Consider the following 25,000-nt stretch of genomic DNA (forward strand, 5'->3'; position numbering starts at 1 on the left):
AAGCCCATATGAATATATACACTAACCCTATGAGGTGGTTTGACAACATCTAGATCTCTGGGTTTGACATCTTCATCTATGGGCTTCACAATCGCTGCCGAAGTGCCCTTGAACAAAACACCGGATCCTAAAACTGCACCAGGGGCGCTACAATATAGCAAACCCTGCACTCTGACCTTCCTGAAAGAGAGAGAGAGAGGGGTGTGAGTGTGTGAGAACATGTGCGCTAGTAAGTATGATGTGTGTGTGTGTGTGTGTGTGTGTGTGTGTGTGTGTGTGTGTGTGTGTGTGTGTGTGTGTGTGTGTGACCACCTATCTGTGGGGACATTTTATCGGTTCCCATGAGGAATAGGGGATATTTTAGGGTTAAGACTTGGGTTTATGGTTAAGGTTGGGGTAAGGGTTAAGGTTAGGCATCTAATTATGATGGCTAAGGTTAGAGTTAAGGGCTGAGAATGAATGTAGTCAATGAGAGGTCCCCACAAGTATAGGGAGACATGGTGTGTGTGTGTGTGTGTGTGTGTGTGTGTGTGTGTGTGTGTGTGTGTGTGTGTGTGAGAGAGAGAGAGAGAGAGAGAGAGAGAGAGAGAGAGAGAGAGAGAGAGAGAGAGAGAGAGAGAGAGAGAGAGATATGCAAACGCTGAAAATGTCCAATTACTTTGTGCACCGTATGTGTCACAATATTTAAATTGGTCATTAAAGTGGTTCCTCTTCTTCTCTTTTTTCTTTTTTTGTTAAAGGTTATCTTCGTGGATACCAGAATTCACACTATGCTACCCAGGTGCAGTATGTCCTTATCTATGTAGTTTTACTTATTTGTGAGAGCGATTCGACAGCTACACCTGAATGTTGCATCTCTGTTAAAAGTGGAGACTCGTGAAACTGGTCAAACATTAAATCAAACGTGAGAACCCATATAAAGGCTCAGCATCCGTCCATTAATCTATCAGGTTACAGGGGCAGTAGGATGCTCTGGTATGAAATTGGAGTAATGGGCTCCCTTTGCCCTGCAGACAAACTCTTTGTCTTAATTGAGATGAGGCTTCTACTCCGCACAGTTTTTATTGTGGCAAAACCTGCCAAGAAGGCACTTATAAGATAAAATCCCACAATCAGGGACGTCTGGGTAGCGAAGCGGTCTATTCCGTTGCCTACCGACACAGGGATCGCCTGTTTGAATCCCAATTCCTGTTTGAATTGTTACCTCCGGCTTGGTCGGGCGTCCCTACAGACACAAAATTGGCCGTGTCTGCGGCTGGGAAGTCGGATGTGGGTATGTGTCCTGGTCGCAGCACTAGCGCCTCCTCTGGTTGGTCGGGGCGCCTGTTCGGGGGGGAGGGGGAACTGGGGGGGAATATCGTGATCCTCCCATGCGCTACGTCCCCCTGGCGAAACTTCTCACTGTCAGGTGAAAAGAAGCGGCTGGCGACTCATGGTCGTTTTAGGTAGATCTTATCATAACTTTTTCTTTTTTGCAATTGATCTAAAACTAATTTTAGTGCAAATATATGCAATTTTAGGAGCATTCACGGAGCGGCAGGTCTGTATCTTTTTTTCCCACCCAAGTTATTAAACTTTGAAAATCCAAAACCGTCAAAATGACGGCCTTGGTCGTTCTAGTGCAGGGCTTCAGTATCACGCAACGAGACCTTCCTCCAGCCCGGTGACGCCAAACACCAGAAGAAGGAGGAGGAGGAGGAGGAGGAGGAGGAGAAGGAGGAGAAAGCTTGGTTTCATGCCACAAGCATTTCCACTTTGGGACAAGGCTCGTAGAAAACGAGGCTCCCGCTGCACGGCTCCTGTACCTTGCCTAGGGAGGCAAAATAATGAGCTGCAAGCCTAGTTCACAGAAACAATCCAGTTATTCATGTGTATGAATGAAAAAAACAAAACAAACAACAGCTTCAGAGTGAAAATAAGCATGTCTGTCTCCAACTCTGAGCATCTTTCTAGCATCCAGCTCCCTTGCAATATGGGATTTGAGAATGTTTTTATGAAAATGAATTCTACATAAAAGTAAAGCTGTCCGACAAACCCTATTTATTCTTCCATTAACTGTGACATCCAGTCACAGATCAATCGACTATTTGTATTCCAGTTTAGTTTGACATTTCTGTTTTCATTGTGCACCTTCTTCTTTATTTCATTTTTCAATTATATGAGTAGATCCTGCCTTTTTTGCCCTTGCGGAACTGCTTCTTGCTACCTGGCAAGATAATTAAGACGGCTTCTTACACCACTGTAGGGATAAGCAATATGCTCAGCAACATACTGTCACTCTGATGAACACTTAACAGTGTAATAGTAAATCTAAGCACACTGCGTAAACTGTATATTTTACCTGTACATGCATATTCTGCCATGTCCACCTACTTCATGTATATAAGTAACCTGCAGACATATTTATTCCAGCATCTTTGCACTCTGCACCATTGCACCATTGCCTTTCTGATTCACCTGTATATAGTTATTCCTTGTATATATGCCTGAAGATTGCTGTGCTGTTCATCTATGTAAGTACATTGACAGCCACTAAACCGGGGTCATATTCCATGTATATGTGCAAACATACATGGCCGAATAAAGATGATTCTGATCCTGACTCTCATGTTGTATACCTGCACATTTTCTTATCCCTGTGGTATCTGAAGTATGTTTTCACAAGAGTTTAAACTTGCACATCCTGCATGCATCCGCACAAACACCAGTATTTACACCACCCCACCCCACCCCACCCCCACACACCATGTCACTGTATACTCGTGGGGACCCCTCATTGGCTACATTCATTCCCTAGCCTTTAACTATAACCTTAACCATCATAACTACATGCCTAACCTTAACCTTAACCCTTACTCAAACCTTAACCTAATCCCAATTCTAACTTTAACCCCAAAACCAACTCCTAACCCTCTACCTTTTCCTCATGGAGACCCATAAAATGTCCCCACAAGGTAGGTGGTTTCAGGTTTTTATATCCTTATGGTGACATTTGGTCCCCATTAGGATAGAAAAACCTGACACACACACACACACACACACACACACACACACACACACACACACACACACACACACACACACACACACACACACACACACACACACACACACACGTCACATCCTCTCTAGTGTGTCTTGTTCCAAAGTGGTTCATTATCATTATTGTAATTTCCAGGCAGTAAAATAGTTTAATGGCTCTGGATCAGGGCTGAAAATTTTATCATTTATGAATTGACAACATGTGAAATGCCCATCCATCCATCCATCCATCCATCCATCCATCCATCCATCCATCCATTTTCCGAACCGCTTATCCTGCTCCTTGCAAAGGATGCAACGTAAGGGTAATTGGGCCCATCAATCATGTTTGTATAAAACTGTTATTGGCTGGTGGAAAATGAAATCTAGCGAGTTCTGCTTTTTTTGACTGATCTTGAAGAAAAATATCCTGGTCCATCTGACTAATGACATAATTTAGTCTGATCTAATGGCTTCTTGGACAACTGCCTCATTTCCACCTGTTAAATAGCCTGAATCATTGCTGGAGCGGTAAATTCTTTGCTAATGCAGGTTTTGAAAGTTGAGAGCTTCATATATCTGGTGAGATCATATGACACATTTTTATTCTTTAATATTGCAATACATATTAAGGAAAAACAATGTAACAATGTTGATTTTGTTTTATATTCTTTGACTCTACCCTGGATTAACGGTGGTTCATGGATAGGAATGGGTTTTATTTTACTGATTTAGTGACATTTCTTGGGATACGACAGCTTTACTAAACCAATAGTGGTCACTTTATTAACTTGTGTGATAAAAACCCAACAGACTGTGTAGAGCTCTCCACCTGTGCACAAGTGCTCCGCTAAGCCCCAATGTCCACACAGCTAGGCCATGAAGACTATTGAGGCGCCTGTGATCATAAAGCTTTGACTATTTCACGCCTTGCAATCTGCATCCTCCTCCATCCTCCACGCAGCGAGGGCCCCAACCACAACTTTGAAACTATTGAAAAAAACAAAACAAACACAAAACGACCTTTGTGAATGGGTGTGAGAATCAACATCAATGTGAATAAAAAACTTGTTTCCAGGTTCCTGTAGATTCCTGCAGGTTTACCCTGCACAGAGATGAGCTGATCAAGAGGTCTTCAATCACATGCCATGGAGGGCCATGTGTGGGTTTCCCTTCCAGCCCAGCATTAGCCCCCATGCTGTCTCACTGAATGTGTGGTTATCTATGAACCCAGATGGTGTGGTACTGGGTTGGGGTGAAAATGTACATACACGATACACCCGGCTCGCCATGGCATGGGGTGGAAGACTCTCTTAGAGTCAGCCTATCTTTTTGCCGGAAACAGTTTTTATATCTTTCTACCTTTGCCGTCTGACTCAGTTTTTGTGCATGTGTGCACACATTGGATGAAGCTTGCAAGTGGGCACACAAGCTCTGGATGAGGCTTGTGTGAGAGACATACATAGATGAGTATCACTGCCCAAGAGCTCAACACAACCAATTGTTGCAGGAACGAAAACGACCCAATAATTTCACACAGTAACTTTTCGACCGAACTGAAAGGTGTCAGCATGCTCAGACTCTGCAGCATGAGCCGGATGTGGTTGAACATACACACAGTGCCATATACACACCTCTGGTTGAGCAGAGCCAGCAGCTCCCCTGCGTGGTACAGGTCATTGCGCGTCACTCGGCTGAAGCGGAACGAGTTCAGGTTGCAAAACGTGACAGCGGGGAACACCATACTCGGAGTCATGATCTCATCCAGTTTGGTGACGTGCGGATACTCCAGATAGAAGTGGATTCGATCCACACACACGTACAGCAAAAAGGTCAGAGAGCCCAGGAAGAACACGACCCACAGACAGCGCTTTACGCACACCCGCTCGTAGGTGAAGATGTGCGCAATCCCGTGCAGGGTCGAATTGTGCGCAAAAACCTCAATGGGAGGGGGTCGGTTTCTGTCCGACTCCTCCGCTTCTACCTTTAGGTCCATTGTCACCCTGCAGCAGGCTCGATATGAACGCAAAAAAAGAGGAAAAACAAGTCTGAACAAGATTCAAGTCACTTGCAGTTGGGTTGAGAGTAAACAGTCTTTTAACTGCATGGTAAAACGTCCCATCTCCCGCGCGCTGAAAACGTGTGCGCTACCATATTCGATGTATACGTAAGTATCCTGGGTTAAAATCTGTCTTCAAAATCCGACCCGATACACCTGTGGCACATCCCACACACCTACAGTCATTATATGGTGTACCAGCACCTTAAACCACCCCTGACTTACTGTGGTTTGGTTGCCTTTACTCGCTGAAAAACCATATCCAGGATTGGTCTCCTTCTCAAAGCCAGACGAGTCGGAAAACACGCCAAATAGCAATGATGACTTCTGTCGTGTGAGGGGGGGGGGGCGTCTTGAAACGTAAATCACTTAGGACATGATGTCAGTGGTCTTAATGAGTAGTTTGCACCGAGGCAAAGAAGCTGAGGAGAACGTGAAGCAGTTCTTCTGTTTATAGGTGCTCGGCTGCAAGCACATGCATCATCACCCCTGCACGCGAAGTCCCCGCAGAGCAAATAAAATACAAATCCTCGGTGACACTTGAGCTAGTTTATCTCTCGTCTCTGCGCCGCTCCCTTCTCTCCGGTGCACCTTTCCATCCAGAAGACGCAGGAATTTCCAAGAGAAGCAGCCCTACTCCGGAGCCTTAAAGCACTGGTCTTGGTCACGGTGGCAAGTCAAGCCAAATTCTATTGGCATAGTCCTAAATCACAGTGTAGTCACACAGGGCTCTGCGATCACGCTATGTTTCCCCCAACAGATACAAATAAGTGTCAATGCGCGACAACCCCTTATCCTTAGACCCTCGATTCGGATGAGGAAAAACTCCCCAAAAATAATAATAATTTTAAAAAAGAAGCTTATCAGGGAAGAAAAATGGGAGAAACCTCCGAGAGAGCATCAGAGGAGAGAGCCCTCTTCCAGGATGGATGGACCTGCAATAGGCGCCGAATGGGCAGCGTAGACAAGCGGCAATGTATTTACAGTAACCACTATAACGGTCGTGCTCGGGGGTTTAATCGTAAGCCTTCACCTCGTTCGTGTCCGTGCAGAGTCCGGAGAGAAAACCGTGCAGCGAAATGGACAAGTTGACTCTTCGCAAATTAAGTAGTTTCACATCTTCACCCCCATCGCCCACAATACTCTCGGCAAGTGCGGGCGACATCTGAGACAGCTGTTTACTTTTACCTGCATGCACGCGCGCACACGCGCCAAAACAATCCCAAATGCACGGTTGCATAAAATGTAAATTCTTAATATCAGGGAATACGGGCAGCTGAACGAGCTGGAAGGCGAGAGAGAGAGAGAGAGAGAGAGAGAGAGAGAGAGAGAGAGAGAGAGAGAGAGAGAGAGAGAGAGAGAGAGAGAGAGAGAGAGAGAGAGAGAGAGAGAGTTACCTTCGTTTAATATTGACCAAATATCATGGATCTCCACAATCTCGCCTTTTTTTTCGTGAGACATTATTACTTAACAGCTAATCCAATATTGCAGCCATCAGTTTGCAAAAAGAAGCAGTTAGGCACAATGTATGACTGTGACAATATGCATAAACCACTAAAAGTGGCTTTAAATGGAATACATAACATGTAAATAAATCCGTTTTGGCTCACTCAGGCTTTATTATTAAAACAAAATATTTATCATATGTCATAAAAGATGCATTGTCCACCTCATCTGTATCAGCATGAAAAAGAAAAGTCCTATGAGATGAAGACGGGACACTTGCCACTGCACACATGGACATTTATTATCGTCTCTAAAAGACGTAAATATAAATGTATAAATTTAACAGGCGTTCAAGAGTTTCGTTTTAAGACGACTAAGTAACACATCCCAAAGCTTCGTAATTTCTGATATAACCAGCTAACAACGGATGTAAAGGGGTGACGGAGATGAATGATTGACAAAATCCGGAACGGTATTGATAAACCAGAATTGGCAGACGCTGTCCGTGGTACTGATTCGGTGAGTTTTGGCTGGTCGTTGTTGTCGCCGCCAAGCCGATAGATGACGCCAGAGCGCTGTGACAAAATGTCAACAGAGCGGCGGCTATTACAAACGTGGCGGAACTAAGGGAAAGATTCTACACAAACTTATAGCGAGTTAGGCAATCAGAATGCCGCACTCACAAAGGTTTTGTACAGCTTCTCTGCGGAAACAGAGGCATTCGCTGAAATCTAGCTGATCTTCCGTTCAATCTGGCGCGGTAGGTGAAGAGCACAAAGAAGAAGAGAGATGCCCGGCAGATGGCGGTAACGCAAAACTCTAGAACACAAGCTGCATTTAAAAGCCACGGGTGAGGAGGAAGAAGAGAAGGAACTACAAATTTGTGTAATAAACATGGCGACGCCCGCTAGCGTAGCACGCTTCTGTCTACTGGCAGGACGAGCTGCAAGTTCTCCGTTATCAAAACAAACGCGGGAGATTATTTTACCAGCGAGAAGATGGTATATATCTCGGTCGACAGGAGTTCGTAAGTGCACTGTTTTACAAAGACACGTGTGTTGTGTTTTCACTGTACTTTCAGCCTAAGCAAAGTAGAGGTCAGCCACACTGGGTAGGGTTTCCCCCCCCCCCTTATCTTGCCCATCCGCTACTGTGTTTACACATACATTTAGATACTTTGGTTGTTGTGCAAACAACTTGTAACGAACGGGACGTAAGGTTGAAATCAACCGATGGCTTTCATAGCTGCGATGCTAGTGGGCTAGTTAGCGATTAAGCCAAGGTCGCTGTTTTGAGTAAACAATGACCGAGTTTATGTAAATACACACTTAGCAGGGTCTCTGACCTGACCAGTGCTGTCTATTCGATGTTTTCACGTCGGGGCCAGTTTTGGTTGTCTGACGTCATGGGGGGGGGGTAGACGCGGAAGTGCCATAGACTCCGATGTTAAAACTCCGCTATAAAAATACTATTTTCAAGAGCAGTATTGAATAAAATAACAGAGATCAGGCTATCATAATTTCAAAGCCCTTATCAAAAGACTTCAAATGTGTTTAACCGTCGCCGTTTTTACGATTTAAAATGAATGAAGGCGAATGGTTGGTCTGCTGATTGGCATGGCATTCATTCTAAAGCAACAAAATAACGGTAAGAAAACACCCAGTGACTGCTGGGATAGGCTCCAGCATCCCCGCGACCCTGAGAGCAGGATAAGCGGTTTGGATAATGGATGGATGGAAAACATAGCCATGGGAATTTTTTTTATTATAGCTACTGAGATGATTTCCAGCTGTGACTGATTAATCCTGCTCTTGAAATTGTATTATTATAGCGAAGTTTTAACATTGGAATCTATTGCACTTCCGCGTCTAATCCCCCTCATCTCAGTTAACCAAACATGGCAGCGAGGTGAATAAAGTGAATGGCAAACATTATGACTTTTTGGATTTTGAAAAGACAAATTGTTTACATTGAAATGTCTTATCAAAAAGCGCTAAACATTATTTTTGGATTGTTATCAGAGCACACTGTAATATCAATTGAGACCCCATACTAAAATCAAAGTTCTCAAGGCTAACAGTGTAAAATACATTGTTTGTCAATGCCACTGCCTCAGTACAAAATGAAAAATAATATTCCCTTTCCTTTTGTACACAGAGTTGCAGTTCAGGCTTGATGAGAGAACAGCACACAGCAGTCTGGATCTCTTCAAGAAAGACACTGGTGTCATCTACCGGATGCTGGGCCTGGACCCCAGTCACGTTCAAGACAACCCGGAACGTTTCCGGGACTGGGCAGTCGTGTTTGGCAGCGAGAAGATCACTGATGGACGCCATTACTGGGAAGTGACTGTCAAAAAGTCTCAAGAGTTTCGTCTGGGGGTGGCTGAGGCACTGATGTCGCGAGACGACTGTGTTGGCACCAACAACTCCTCCTGGGTGTTTGGCTATGCCCAGCGCAGATGGTTCGCCATGACCAGCAACAAGATGGTTCCAGTGGCACTGGTTGGCAAGCCAGACCGTGTAGGTATCCTGCTGGACTACGAGGCTGGCCTGCTAGGATTGGTGGACATACAGAAATCCAAGATCATACACACCATCAAGACCCAGTTCAGGGGACCTCTCTGCCCAGCATTTGGGCTTTGGGATGGGGAGCTGCTCACACACTCTGGCTTGGAGGAGCCTGAGAGTTTTCAGTAAGGCATGTGGGAGCAAAAGAGATGTTGATGATGATGATAGATATTGATTGCTGAAAGCGGCCATGAGCTTGGGTATGCATTAAACAGGGCACATTGACAGTACTTAACAGTATCTTTCAAATCGATGAGGATAAGAAAGCAATGTTCTTTGAAAATTGAACTAATGTCTATTTACTGGTGTGCAAGGTATGGGTCTATTATCCATGGTCCAGCTGGTCCATCACTACGACGCTTATCAATGCAAGTTCATTCAATATGTATGTCACACAACCTCAGGCAATGTATCACAAAGCTCTTTTTTGTATGTACTTCTTGTATTATTAAACTAATGTGACAAACATGTTTATAGTCTTTAAAAGGAGACGATAAACTGGCAAGTTTTTGCCTTTGCTTTAAGTTTTGGCAAAATGCATATGGTCTTCATGTTTTAAATGGAAACGGCCTTCTTTGACCTTCGTGTTCATACTGTAAATTGTTTAATAAAAAGCTTAAAATGTTCCAATGTTTCCCATTTATTTACAGTAGCAGGACAGAAATTTACAATGATGGACTAAAGCTTGATTACCCTGGAAAATTTCATATCAGAAAGCAAGCACTTCATTAGAGGACAAGTTATTCAAATTACACATCAAAACTATGAAAAGGAAGCATTCATTGGATATTTAAAATCTGTGTAGAAACTTTATATCACAACTTGGTTGAGCATTTAGTACAGTGCAGTTAATAACTCAAGAATAGTGGGCAGGACTTATCTCGCCAAAGTGTGCAGCTTAACAAAATGGCAAGTACTGTAGTTTTCTTGATGTAGAGACAGACAAAACAGAAGTATTCATACCACAGAGACATCAGCATTATCTGAAACAAAATCACCAATTACTATATCCCATGAAAACATGAAAACATTTCCAACTTTTTGATAGATTTAAAGGCAATACCAACAAATAACTCCATTTCTTCCCGATGAGGTAGAAAATATTTCACTGATGTCTTTTTTTTGTGTGCCAAAGTTAAATTTATGGAATTATGTTGCTGTCATTGCACAAGAGCAAATATGAATTAACAAAGTAATGATAAAGTTACTGGTAAATCAAAAAAAACAAAACAAAAAAAAACAATAATTTAGGAATAAATATAAACATGAAGCACACACATATATATATATATGTATGTATATATATATATATATATATATATATATATATATAAATATTTACATCACATTGGCCTCCAAAAAAGGACTGAGAACAAAATCAACTATATTTTTTAATTAGCAGAATTGTTGCTTTTTGGTTATTGTCAGGTTGATTATCATTGCTAGATACAGTATCATGGTGATATTTTACATTCTTGAACTGCCTGTACAATATAGATGAATGCAATAGAAATGCATTCAATTGTTTCACTGCACAATATTTCAGTTAGTAACAGTCTAAGGAAGACCCAAACATCAGTATAATACAGCCTGCCTTATCTTATCAACAAGTCACTCACCCATCTGCTCAATCACTCAATACCCTTGCAGACGCATCTGGTGCAAAAGGTCTCGTGTATTTACTAGAATACAACGGCGGACTTCTTGTACAACCGTGGAAGTCACATTTTTCCTACATGGCACACTCAAACCACAACTTTTACCGTTTCCAATGCGGCTTTCTGCTCTTCCGTGTCGGGCTGAGAATAACTGTCAGAGTACACTCTCTGATACTGTTGCAGGACTGACACCACGGCATCATGGCTAAACTGCATCGCATCATCCAGAGGAGTGTTGCCCCATCTAATGAAGAAGAAAACACAAAACGGAGATGAAAGAATGATTATAAATCGGTCACATTCAAACGTCAAAAAACTTTCAAAACTGTTACATTCATAGCATGACAAATGGTTAGATAACGTCGGAACCTTACCTGTCTTTCACGTGAGGATTCACTTTACACACTTCTGTTAGGAAGACCACCGCTTCCACATGACCTAAAGTAAAAACAGTCAACAAACTCATCACAAGAGAAATCTGGAAAGCCATTCAGCGACACCATATTTTCAAACCAGAGGAAGAGCGATGATGTAAATGTCGTTTCTTATTTGCTCTCATTTTAATATCTTGCAGGTGTAACTGAAGCATGAATTAACTAATGATGAAGCTTCACCTTCAGCTGCAGCAATGTGGAGGGCTGTGCGCGAGTCGTAGTCTCGTTGCTCCATGTTCAAAGCTGAAAGGGCAAACCTGAAGAGATGGCCACAGAGTTCAGACGGTGAATCCAGAGAAAGAATATGAATGAAAAGGTTAACTCAATGGATAGATGGCCATCTGGTAAGAGATGAATCTTGCTAAATGGCCATAAATCTTTCAGGAAGACAACCAAATCCCATTACATGGATATGTAGGGAGACCTTCCTAATAGAATGCAATCAACCAATGAGGTGGACTATATCAGAGCTTTGTGTTGAAAAGAGACGGGCAAAGATTGTATCCTTACTCACCTCCTCAAAGCAGAGATGTCTCCTCTGAAGGCTGCAAACATCAGGTTTACCACTGACTTGTTCTAAAGGGGAAAAAGGGAAAACTATAATAATCTTGCTTTCTTAAGAGACTAGATGAAGTGAATTGTGTATTATAAAAAGAAATGGACTGTTTCCAAAGGCAGTTAAAGACAGGACAGTGTTTTACCAGTACATGTGGCTATCCTTTTTACTGAAAAGCAGGAGACTTAGAAACAAGGACTTGCCCCAAAGTGAAGCTATTGTCCTTGCCAGCCTGCCCTGAATGGCACTTCTTATAGCATATACATACATACATACATACATACATACATACATACATACATACATACATACATACATACATACATACATACATACATACATACATATATATATATACATACATACATACATACTTAACTTCACATACATACATACATACATACATACATACATACATACATACATACATACATACATACATACATACATACACACACATACATACATACTTAACTTCACATACATACATACACACACACACACACACACACACACACACACACACACACACATACATACATACATACATACATACATACATACATACATACATACATACACATGCATACATGGATACACTACTGTAGCTAGTTCTTACTGGGTCGTCATCATCTGATCTTCTTCTGGGGTCATGCTTCTTAGCGAAGTGTCTCAGGTTGTCATAATTGTGAAAGTTGACGTGGGACACCAGCTCCTAAACAATCAAACATTAAATACTGTAAAGGTTGAATATTCCAACTCAGAAATCATTACTGTCTAATAAAATCTGTCAAATGTGAAAATATGTACGGCATATGATATTTTGTTATATGATAATGAGACAGGATAAGAAGTGTATGTGACAGCATACCTGACAGAAGTGAATTCCACGAACACTGTTTCCGAGACGGTCCAATGGGGGCGACCAGCACATTATTCCCATTACATTGGGGACCACCAACAGCACAGCACCTGAAACACCAGATTTAGCAGGCAAGCCGACCTAAAAAGAAAAAGAAAAAGAAGACAAAATGTAAAGTTGTTGAAAGTCATATGTTATTGCTTGTAGTATTATGTGCTTTTGCTGAGTGGGACTCTTCTATTTGCAATTGATGCGTGATGAGTAACCGTTCCTGAGTTACTTGCACTCTTGTTATTTTACTTATTTACTTCTTATAGGTCGTCAGTTTTCCAGTCTACTCACATGGAAGGCAAACTGTCCAGAGAAGTCATACATTCCACACGAGTGCATGAGACTCAGGGTATTTCGCACTGCCTCAGCACTCAACACCCGATCTAGTGTGATGGGACATATACCCCCATTGGCCAAGGTGGCGGCCATGACGCTGCCTGACTCACAGGTGACCTCGATAGAGCACAGCTAAAATGGAAAATAGAATAGAATAAAATACTCTTTATTAGTCATTTTGTATATACATACAAATGAAATTTACTCTCTGAATTTAACCCATCCTAGCTGTGTAGCTAGGAGCAGTGGGCAGCCGCCGTGCAGCACCCGGGTACCAACTCCAATTATTTCTTCCTATTGCCTTGGTCAGGGGCACAGACAAGAGTATTAACCCTAACATGCATGTCTTTTTTGATGGTGGGAGGAAACCGGAGTGCTCAGAGGAAACACACGCAGACACAGGGAGAACATGCAAACTCCACACAGAAAGGACCTGGGGTTCAAACCCAGGACCTTCTTGCTGTGAGGCAACAGTGCTAACCACTGGGCCACCGTGCCACCCATGAAATAAAGAATGAAATAATTAGGAGTCTGTTGAACCGGGAAAGACACACAGTACAGTTTTTAGGTTTCAGCTGTGTAGAAAACTAAAGCTACAACGCCTCACCTGAAAGTAGAAGTCAAGGGCAGCCATCATGTCCGCATTATCAGGGAAGCACTGCAAGGAGCCAGTTCCATGTCAGAGTCAGTGCATACTGCAGTTGTAAAATGTCTCTGCTAATGTATCAACATTTGAAAACCTGAACATGCCCGCAGTGATGCCAGGGGTTGGTGAGTTCAACTCAAATCTCTTTAAGGCTCACCTTTTTCTCCTTGAGATAATAGCCAATTGCGTAATTGCGATCTCCTGTCTCCTTCTCTGACTGGAAACTGTGAGAATAAAGTGGTGTCAGAGGCTGCGTTTCATGTGATGGACTGACAATTACTGAACATCTATTGCATGGTGCTCACGTTGCATTGCTGAAGCCCACATATTCTCTGCCGGCCATACTTATCAAAAACTCCATTACCTGCAATGATAACACAGTAACGTGTGGTTTCAGCTGAGGAACTACATAAATTAGTGAAATAACCGTGGCACGTGCTGTAAAAGTTTGACAGTCAGGAGATTTTGTCACTTACATGGTCAAATCTCTCAGCTTTATTTGAGACAGGCTGTGAAAAAAAGGAAGGAACACATTTAGTTTAGGATGAAATTCCAAGGAACACTAAGAATTATTGGACCCAATAGATGGCGGTGTTTGAGTATTTTGACATTAGGGCGTTGGTGTTGGTCTTGAGAGTGTGTCTTTCTATCTGCAAGTCCATTTGGCAAGGTGAAGAATATTGCATGGGCTTGGAGCCTGGGGACAGGTTATAGCTCTGCTTGAATTTCAAGGCAGACCAAAAGACCATTGCCAAGCTATAAAGCAGCTAATTAGGGAAGGTACTCCTCATATTGCTTTAAAATGACCTTAAACTCAAAGGTTAATGTTGATATCAAATATTATTTTCAACTGTCAAGGAAATTCCATTAAGTTTCATGATCAAAGATCCTTGTCAATAACATGTTCATAATGACTCGCAATAGGGGCTCTTTAATTTGCATTAAAACTAGTTTCCCTCCATTGCGCTCCATGGTACACCTTTGAGAAAACTTTATGCTTTCAAGGAAACTCGTCAAGTGTTGACATTCACACTTTGGATTTAAAACAATCAGCATCAGTGAACGTCACTGTTGGAAAAAAAATCAACTTTTTGAATTCATCCCTTTCTCCGTTCCCGTGCCTACTAAAACCCTCAAGGGTTTCTGTTTTTCAAGGCCCTTTAACTGTAAAAGACATACTGACGTAAATGCACCACATGCACGCCTATCCACGCTCAAACATGTACAAGCACACACAAGCACTGGTGACACACCTTCTGTTTCCATGGCTGTCATTGGCCAGACTGACACACACACCCCCTGCTGTCAATCTCAGCCCTGAGACCCTCCCACCATCACTAAACCTGACCCACATGTGATAAGAGGCCTATCTCTGGGTCAGCTGGTCAGAATGCGGGGACAGGTAGCCAGTAAGAGGGAAAAGTCAGCAGAAAAGACATATACATTAACATACAGACCCCTACCCCCCCCCCCCCCGCCCCAGCCCCTTCCCCATAAGCATTAAGATAAGGGCAGAGCTGATAAGAGACTGATGGAGGCTGCCGGTCAATCAGATACCATTGACCATAGTTAAGGCAATTGAAATATACCAGTTATGCCAGATATAGTATACTAGTTAGATCATAATTAGATTATAATTATATCACATTTAAAGTAAATTAAGCAATTTCATTTTAGCAAATTAACATTAGACTTTGCTGGAATAGGCTCCAGCATCCCCGCGACCCTGAGACCAGGATAAGCGGTTCAGATAATGGATGGTTGGAATATTAGACTGTATGAAAGTGTGCCTTAATTAAAGAACTACCTGTCTATCAGCTCCAAAGATGTCTTACTGTGATATACCCTGATAGACAGGAATCAGGAACATTTATTTGTCATTTCATTCCATGCACCTGTGCACATGAAATGAAATATCATTTCCCCCCAGCCCACAGCAGTGCCACACAAAGACAAAAACACATCCAAACTACAAGAATATATATATATATATATTATATATATATATATATATATATATATAAATATATATCCAACATATTAAAAAAAAATTTCACTGTCCAAGAGAGCGAATGCCAGGATGACTGTTGGAACTGCCGGTCTGCATGGGTTAGCAGTTAGCTTAGCCTGCCTCACTTCTGCATCCTGTCAGACCGCCCTCAGTGTTTCCTCCTTGGGCACAGCTCCAGGCAGGGCCATGGTCCCTGGGCCCACAGGATGCAGCAGACCAAGCTCTTCCAGCCATCAAACGAAAACACAAACTTAGACGTGGACAAAGACACTGCATGGACAGTACTGGGTGAGGCCGCCCTAAACGTAAGTTCGCGCCGCCATCTTCCCACATGGTACTGGGTGAGGCCGCTGCAAACGTGAATTCGTACAGCCATCGATGGAACCTGATGGAGGCTGCCGGTCAATCAGACACCATTGACCATAGTTAAGGCATTTGAAATATACCGGATATATATGCCAGATATATACTAGTTAGATTATAATTAGATTTTAATTATACCGTATTTAAAGTAAATTAAGTAATTTAATTTTAGTAAATTAACATTAAACTATGTGAAAGTGTGCCCTAATTGGGGAACTACCTTTCTGTCAGCTCCAAAGTTGTCTTGCTGTGTTTTATACCATGATAGACAACATCCCTCATGTAGGAAAGCCTCTCTGTCTGCTCATTAAGGAAAATATAAGCATGCATAAACCTGCAGTATTTGAGCATTTTGAATATCTATATTGTTTTTATCTTTCCAAAGTGAAGGCTTAAGACCCCGACTTTACCTTTATTAAAGAACTGATGACTATGGCTCCGGCATTCACCATTGGGTTGTGTGGTTTGTCTGCAAGAGGCAAGATAAAGTTTAACACATATATATGTGTATTTGTGTGATTTCACATTATATGAAGAAGTCTACCGCAGCTGAATCTCTAATCTACAAAACAATGCCTCTGAATGCAGATACTACCAGTACTGGGGAAGGGAAATGAAACCTTTAAACTCTTACCGTCCTCATTGAGCGACAGTTTGTTGAACTTCAGTCCACTGGGTTCTTTGCCCACAAATTGGTGCACTTGCTCTGTGCCGAGCTCGTGCACGGCGATGGCGTACTCCAGCGGCTTCACACATGACTGCAGACAGAATGGAACCTTGGTGTCACCCTCTGAATGTCTGCATCACACAAACCACATGGGGGGGGGGGTAATGAGAGGAGTGTTAGGGCGATGGGGTGTGAGCAATGGAGGGTTTAATGAATTGTGTGACAAACAGATTAATGACAAACTTTTACCTCTGCCCATCCACAGTGCACAGTGAAACACCCCAAAGATCGGGGCTGAATTTGGCCAGCTGGGGAATATAATCTGCCACCTGTGCATAAACACACAATTGAAGAATGTATGAATGACGATTGTGTACAGTATGAGTAGGCATATACTGTGTTGTGTGCATACTTTGTATTTACTTTGTAAAGTGAGGACTTAGTATGTGCTACGTGGGCACATTTTGCTGGTCCCACAACTTCAGTGTTGGGATTTTAGGGTTAGGGCATGGGTTTAAGGTTAACTTTAGAATTAGGATTAGGCTAAAGTTAGGGTAAGAGTTAAGGTTATCTATGTGGTTCTGATGGTTGAAGTTAGTGTTGGGGGCTAGAGAATGAATCTAGTCAATGAGGGGTCCCCACAAAGACACTATAAGGAAGACAAAGCTATCTATGTATGTGTGTGTGTGTGTGTGTGTGTGTGTGTGTGTGTGCGTGCGTGCGTGCGTGCGTGCGTGCGTGCGTGTGTGTGTACATGTTTAGCTATCCTTATGTGGACCAAATGTCCTCATTAGGATAGCAAAACCTGACAGCACCTACCTTGTGTGGACATTTCAGAGGTCCTCACAAGGAAAAGGGTCTATTTTAGGGTTAGGACTTGGTTTTAGGGTTACGGTTAGAATTAGGATTAGGTTAAGGTTAGGGTAAGGCTTAGGGTTAGGTGTGTAGTTTGCATGGTTAAGGTTAGGGTTAAGGGCTAGGAAATGAATGTAGTCAATGAGGGGTCCACACAGGATAGTGAAACGAGTGTGCGCGCGCGTGTGTGTGTGTGTGTGTGTGTGTGTGTGTGTGTGTGTGTTTGGGTCCCCCTCTACCCACTTGTCCTCCTTCCTGTCTTTGTGCACTCTCATAGAGCTCATTGATCTGCTTGGTAAACTCCACAAAGTCTGGGATGATGAACTTTTTTTTGAAGGCCTGGGTCAGCAAAAAGATGTTGTTGCCCACGCACCTGTAAGACGACACACAACGTTGACATCATGATGAGTATATCAAATCCAGTCACGTTAAAGACAGAGGAGGCAATACATTCAGATGTTTATGTAAATACTTGTGTTGCCATTAAACCAACACTAGACACAAAAACAGAGGTCCTCGACAAAAATAATACCCACGAAAAGGCTTTTATCATCATCACAGGAACACTGATATTGTCATCTGAAATGCTTATCCGATCAAATCATGTTGTCTTTCCCCAATTAACACACAGTTATTATGATTGGCTTAACACACCAAGCTACAGCACAGAAGCACGTGCAATTGTTCATGGGTTGGAGGAGTTATATTTGGAAAGAGGAATGTGAGCTCAAGGAAGAGGAATGCACATTCTATCATAGCTGGGCTGAGCTGACATATCCAGCCCACCGCCCTGGCTGATCCAAGGCAATGCCAACACGAGGTTTTGGGTCACCAGGGAGAAGAGTGGAGAGACACTGCATTATTCATACAGGATGCTTTCTAAAAAAAAAAAGGGGGTGGGGGAGCGGTATCACTGTACTTCCAGTAGCCTGTTTATAGTGAACTTTTGCATGCTATTTGGGAAGGGATACAACAACACCACCTCTAAGAATCGCCCCCCCCCCCAAAAAAGCTAGCGAAATTAAATTTGACAAACTGAGTTCCAACACACTCACCGGACTGTGTCGCCTGCTACCGTTACAGATCAGTGGACGGATTAAAACTGCCTTCAGTAAGTTATCCCTGGTGTTTGGACAGTAGCGCTGACCATCCAGATCTCGCTGATGAGCCGAGGTTTTCTGTTTTAATTTGGCACTCTTTAAAGATCACCCCCTTAGCTGGCTCCCCATGAGACCCGTCACGTCTCTCTCCAACCCCTTCTCCTCATGTCTCTCCATGCATGCTCATGAACTTGGGTTGTGGCAGCTGTCGGTCGTAAAACTCCTGTCTGTGTCAATCTCTCAGACCCAAATGATTTATACAATAGAGCCCAAACCGCCTAAACTAAGCCCAAATCAAGAGCAAAAGGCCCGTGACCTAACCCGACCATATTTGCACCAGTCGCGCTCATTTCCAAGATCCTGTGGCCCACTCTCAGTTTTTGGAGCTTGAATTTGAACTGCATTTTTTTTTTTTACTACAAATTGCATTGGTACGTGCAACCCTCAAATAGGCGGAAGTCTATCTTGCAAAAGCAAGATTAGGATAACACTTTAGCTTGCAACATCGTGGACTTGCAGCGGTGCAGAAAACCCACAATGCTTAGTGTACACATAGCATGCGTTCATCATGGAGACGCTGGGCATTAATCCCGCATGAAGACTTGCATGCGTTAGAAAAAGCAAAAGCAAAAACAAAGCTTTTCTCACTTTCTGAAGAGTTTCCGGTCCATCGTCACCGGCCCAGTGGAGTCACGTGTGGACTGACGTATCTGGTGGACGCAGTCACGCAGCCGGGGGTCAGACATCAACAAACCTGTTTTTTTCAACGCCTACAGAAGGTGGAAACAAGGGTATTTCTTGAGAATATGAACACGGGGGGGGGGGGGGGGGTATTTTCACACCTATTGGAAAAAACAATACATTGAGGAGAAGGAAGATAAAGGTAGATGGCGTCGTAAATGAGTTCAACCAAGCAGTACTGGCTTTCCGGGTCAGAGGCAAAGCAAAGTACCGGTGGTGTCAGTTAGCGGGGTACAATGACATGAAGCTAAACTATCACGTTAGCTCCTCAACTTCAAAGGCAAGCGAGCCTTGAGGAAATGCGGCCTTGGGTCGGATCAGTGGTAGCACTCTTCTAAACCAACCACAAACCGTCGCTGAAAGCAAAAGTTTGAAACGTGCGTGTCTATTTTGAGGAGCGTCATGTGCACGGGTCTCCAGACTTGCTTCAGAAGAGGCTCCTGGCTATTTTAAAACGCATCACACCGGTGACTGATTCAATGAGATCCCACCATGTGTCACTAGAAACTTATTTTCTGTCACTGTATGTCAGTGGGACACGTTGGTCAGTGACTCATCCTCCAGGATAGTTAAAACTAAATTATGAGGGAGCATCGATGCTGGTATCAGATTCATTTTGTTGATCTTCAACAAAAGAATGGTGCAAATCGCGAATTGCAGTTAAATATTTCGAGTAATCATTTTGTCACATGCTGATTAGAAACATAGAAGTGTAAATAAGGATAGGCCCCATCAACAAGAAGTGCAAAGTAGAGCATACTTTTTAAGGCTATTTGGTAATAGTCACATACACCGATCAGCCAAAACATTAAACCCACTGACAGCTAAGTGAATAGCATTGATTATCTCGTTACAATGGCACCTGTCAAGGGGTGGGGTATATTAGGCAGCAAGTGAACAGTCAATTCTTGAAGTTGATGTGTTGGATGCAGGAAAAATGGGCACGCGTACGGATCTGAGCGTCTTTGACAAGGGCCAAAATTTGATGGCTAGACGACTGGGTCAGAGCATCTCCAAAATGGCAGGTCTTGTGGGGGTATTCCTGGTATGTAGTGGTCAGTACCTACCAAAAGTGGTCCAAGGAAGGACAACCAGTGAACCAGTGTCAGGGTCATGGGCGCTCAAGGCTCATTGATGCATGTGGGGAGAGAAGGCTAGCCCATCTGGTCTGATCCCACAGAAGAGCTATTGTAGCTCAAATTGCTGAGAAGTTGACTCTGGCTATGATAGACAGGTTTCAGAACACAGCGCATCACAGCTTGCTGCGTATGGGGCATTGTAGCTACAGACCGGTCAGAGTGCCCATGATGACCCCTGTCCACCATCGAAAGCACCTATAATGGGCACGTGAACCTCAGACCTGGACCCTGGAGCAGTAGAAGAAGATGGCCTGGTCTGATGAATCACATTTTCTTTTACATTATCTGGACGGCCGGGTGCGTGTGTCATTTACCTGGGGAAGAGATGGCACCAGGATGCACTATGGGAAGAAGGCAAGCCGGCGGAGGCAGTGTGATGCTCTGGGCAATGTTGTGTTGTGAAACCTTGGGTCCTGGCATTGATGTGGCTGTTACTTTGACACGCACCACCTACCTAAACATCGTTGCAGACCAAGTACGCCCCTTCATGGCAGCGGTATTCCCTGATGGCAGTGGCCTCAGGTGGTTTTAATGTTTTGGCTGATCAGTGGATAGCATAATCTCATCTCATCATCAGCCGCTTCTCCGGGGTCGAGTTGTGGTGGCAGCAAGCTAAGTAGGGCACTCCAGACGTCCTTCTCCCCAGCAACGTCCTCCAGCTCCTCCTGGGGGATCCTAAGGCGTTCCCATGCCAGATTGGACACGTAGTCCCTCCAGCGAGTTCTGGGTCCACCCCGGACGCCCCCCCCCCCCAGTTGGACATGCCCGGAAAACCTCCAAAAGAAGGCACCCAGGAGGCATCCTAATCAGATGCCTGAACCATCTCAACCGGCTTCTTTCGATGCAAAGGAGCAGCGGCTCTACCCTGTGCTCCCTCCGGATGTCCGAGCTCCTCACCCTATCTCTAAGGCTGAGTCCAGACACCCTACGGAGAAAACTCATTTCAGTCACTACCCCAAGCTCATGACCATAGGTGAGGATTGGAACAAAGATTGACTGGTAAATTGAGAGCTTTGCCTCCCGGTTCAGCTCCCTCTTCACCACAATGGTCCGGTACAATGTTCGCATTACGGCTGATGCTGCCCCAATCCGCCTGTCAAATCTCCCACTCCGTCCTACCCTCACTCATGAACAAGACCTCGAGATACTTGAACTCCTTCACTTGGGGCAACAACTTATCGCCAGCCCGGAGGGAACAATCCACAATTTTCCAGTAGAGAACCATGGCCTCAGACTTGGAGGTGCTGACTCTCATCCCAGCCATTTCACACTCAGCTGCAAACCGCCCCAGTGTGCGCTGGAGGTCATGTTCTGATGAAGCCAATATATGTATATCATAATGTGTATACCATAATGTTAAAGTTAAATGCACTATTTTAAAATGGACATTCATATGTTTGATATTATTTAAAAAGTAATTAAAGGTCACGCCTCATCCAGTATTTATCACACAAAGTAGAGACAAGAAAAAATATTTCTAACAATCGGTTAAAGTTATTCTGGCTGAGACCTTATCTTCAAAACTGACAGGGGCCACCGTTTGTAATTATAAGTTAATCATTAAAAAACACTATTATGAAACTCATTTCATCTCATCTCATCATCTCATCATGAAGCTGTCACTAAATATTTTCCACAAAATATTGAGTGAGTTGACATCTTACTAAAGCAACGCATACTTCTCCTTGCTATTTATTAATGCTCTAATAGTCTCTGTTCTGCCCTAATGTCTTCCACAAACACGTCCAGTCATATGTGGTGTGGCAAGCCCCCTGTGTTGACACAAACCCGCTCCCCTGGATATGTTCTCCAATCAAAATAACTGAGTTGCTGCAGATACCAGGGTTACACAACACCCACACTTGGCTTTTCGATGGGACTTTCAGCAGTAATGTGACATGTGGATGTGGACAGGCAGTCAGAACGTGATGTTGCACGTTTAAGGGAACGTTTGATGGGTGTCATAACATACACAAACGCCACCCTCTGCTATTAATAGAGCTTTGGTCCGTTCGTTTGGGTATGCACATCGAGGGCCCCTGACATTACAGTGAATTATTGCAGCGGGGTGTACTGTAGAGCTCAACCCATTTGCACCTTTTAAATACTGAGGTGTTCACATGGACCCGTGCAGGAGAAATGCTCTAAACTCCTCTAGAGCTGCCTTGGGGGAGATTTAATTTCTGCTGCACAAACAAAAATAGAATTAGTGGGCCAAAATCAATCATCAGATTTAACTTTTCTCGCCCAAAACTCTTGAAAACGGCATAGTAAAGTGTTCAGCGCTAAACATTTAGGTTTTTCTTTATATCTTTACACATAACTGTTCTCATGTGTTTTGATACTGTGAGGGGGCGTGAGCAAGTCCTCATTAATATTAAAAAGCAGATCTTTGAGTGACAAGTACAAGCAAAGGTTGGCTGTTAGGGTGGGCGGGGTTTCATAATTTGCTGCTCTTATCTCATTGGCTGTATGTAAATGAGCATGTCTGACGACATCCTGACTGTCAGAAAATAAACAATGGAGACAATTTGAACTAAGGTGAGCGTTTAGAGAAAAATGGAATATCAAATTTGACCTTTTCCATTGATTTTTGTTTTAGTCGAAAGAAACTGTAATGAGTCATCTGTACTTTTCTGACGATTAACGTCATGTGTAACGTGATGTTAGAAAGTATTAATGTTTCAATTTCACTCAGTTTTTAATCTAACATAATCCAGGACGTCCTCATCCTGTCTGCCTATAGTACCTTTGATATGTCGAATGCTCCACAGTTTGGCACGTATGTGTTGGTAGGGAGTATGAAGTTGTTATGCCCACGTTAGTCCTATTGTGTAACTGTTTCCTAAACGTTCCTACGTGTTGAACCAAAGGCACAAAGTGATGGATTCCTGCTTCGGCTCATCTTTCACCCCATGGAGTTGATTTAGCTCAAGTCAAGTGGCCTTCTGTCAGATTGGATGTGGTATTGCGCAATGCTGCGTGTTTACGTGTTTGTCCCAGGGAAAGTCATTGTCAATGACACGGAGGTAAAAACATACAGTATTGCTCACTTACAGAGATGAACTGGGAAAGAGGGATCGTCTCCTTGCCATCGGTGATGCTGTAGAAAAGCAGGTCCTCGAGTCGTGATATCAGCCTGTTTCTGCCAAAACAAACAGACATTGGCTTGTGTTGATTGCCAGGCCTGTGTGGGCTCAGCATATGTCAATATTTATACAACGGCTGACGTTTTTTTTTTTTTTTGGGTCAACATGTGGTGAATGTTATGGAAACTCTGTCAACCATCCAGGGGTAATCAGTTGATAACCAGGGATTTTATATTAACTCTGTGCGTGCGCGTGTGTGTGTGTGTTGTACATGTTCATGTGTCCAATCTGTACTGTCAAACATATAAAGGGCCCATTTCTGGCTGGGTTAACAGCTTTTGGGATTCTTTACTCCTGTTGAGTCTGCAAACCCATACATGTTTTGTATGACTAGTCACTATTCAGGTAGGTAGGTAGGTAGGTAGGTAGATAGATAGATAGATAGATAGATAGATAGATAGATAGATAGATAGATAGATAGATAGATAGATAGATAGATAGATAGATAGATAGATAGATAGATAGATAGATAGATAGATAGATAGATAGATAGATAGATAGATAGATAGATAGATAGATAGATAGATAGATAGATAGATAGATAGATAGATAGATAGATAGATAGACAGACAGACATTTTTTGAGTAGTATGCACGATTTTTCATTGGAAAGCCAAAGGTCAACTTTGTGCAACCAGTAGTTTTGAAGCTCAGTTACTGCAGAGTTTTTTTTTCTTGTAAATTCATAACTCATAAACTTACAAGCTAACCGTAACATCCATGAACAGGCTGACCAGAGTAACTTACTTGCTGCGTTCCTGGTCATCGTCGGGGCCCGCCTGTTGATGAAACAGCCGCCGGAGGTCTGATGCTGCTCTCCAGTAGAGGAGATGAACAGGTTGCTGTGTCCTGCACAGCCCGGCATTGTTTTTTGCAGCACATTTAACTAACTGTAAAATTCCCGAGTTTGCCGTCCGTAGAGTCTTCAGACAGTGCATTATGATACGTGACTATCACTTTTCCTTTTAACGCAACCGATTGTATATTGTCTTGAGAAATCTTTGTGACTGGCCCCTGTGTGCCTCATAGGCTTTCTGTAATGCAAGCTGTCCTGCACCCGCGCTCATGTGTGGACTGTTGCTCGGGGGCGGTGCTGTGACATAAACATGCTCGTGAGTAGATGGACGAATGGGGTCAATGACTGATGTCAGCTCTGTCCAAACTTGGTGCAAATTGATATACTTTCCATTTAATGAGGTAGGAGTGATGGTGTTGTGATTGGTCATGAAAGTTGGCCTGTTTTTTTGCACAAGGTGAGGTCTGAGCTTTTTCAGAAATCTCATGTTTGTCGTGTTTGTTGTTTATTCTCTACAATAGACAACAATGTTGATAATCAA

The 25,000-nt window shown here is 43.2% G+C and overlaps 3 protein-coding genes across 4 annotated transcripts in view; 1 reads left to right on the forward strand and 2 right to left on the reverse strand.

The window, feature by feature from the left end:
* Positions 1-5,017, reverse strand: part of LOC130107351 (acid-sensing ion channel 1A-like) — an 80,460-nt gene extending 75,443 nt beyond the window's left edge. The window contains exon 1 of the mRNA XM_056273901.1: positions 4,656-5,017. Coding sequence (XP_056129876.1) covers positions 4,656-5,017 — 362 coding nt within the window. The remainder of the gene's footprint in view (positions 1-4,655) is intronic.
* Positions 5,018-7,420: 2,403 nt separating this feature from the next.
* LOC130108049 (SPRY domain-containing protein 4-like) lies at positions 7,421-9,713 on the forward strand. 2 transcript variants are annotated; one of them, XM_056274887.1, is made up of 2 exons: positions 7,421-7,553; positions 8,684-9,713. In XM_056274887.1, the coding sequence occupies exons 1-2, from the start codon at positions 7,421-7,423 to the stop codon at positions 9,223-9,225; spliced, it is 675 nt and encodes a 224-aa protein (XP_056130862.1). In that variant the 3' UTR covers positions 9,226-9,713. The 2 variants fall into 2 exon arrangements, with proteins under 2 accessions (XP_056130862.1, XP_056130863.1); XM_056274888.1 differs by lacking the exon at positions 7,421-7,553 and adding an exon at positions 8,001-8,173.
* Positions 9,714-10,455: 742 nt separating this feature from the next.
* On the reverse strand, positions 10,456-24,717 carry LOC130106607 (glutaminase kidney isoform, mitochondrial-like). The gene is made up of 18 exons (XM_056272784.1): positions 24,411-24,717; positions 23,573-23,660; positions 19,284-19,405; positions 17,779-17,908; positions 16,930-17,009; positions 16,648-16,811; positions 16,424-16,482; positions 14,116-14,148; positions 13,945-14,003; positions 13,797-13,863; positions 13,601-13,651; positions 12,949-13,125; positions 12,616-12,747; positions 12,364-12,459; positions 11,703-11,764; positions 11,369-11,445; positions 11,129-11,192; positions 10,456-10,998 (listed from the first exon to the last, which is right to left on the reverse strand). Exons 1-18 carry the CDS (start codon positions 24,599-24,601, stop codon positions 10,842-10,844), a joined length of 1,809 nt encoding a protein of 602 aa, XP_056128759.1. The 5' UTR covers positions 24,602-24,717; the 3' UTR covers positions 10,456-10,841.
* Positions 24,718-25,000: the final 283 nt, after the last annotated feature.

Source organism: Lampris incognitus, chromosome 2, assembly GCF_029633865.1.
Source record: "Lampris incognitus isolate fLamInc1 chromosome 2, fLamInc1.hap2, whole genome shotgun sequence".
Lineage (NCBI taxonomy): Eukaryota > Metazoa > Chordata > Actinopteri > Lampriformes > Lampridae > Lampris > Lampris incognitus.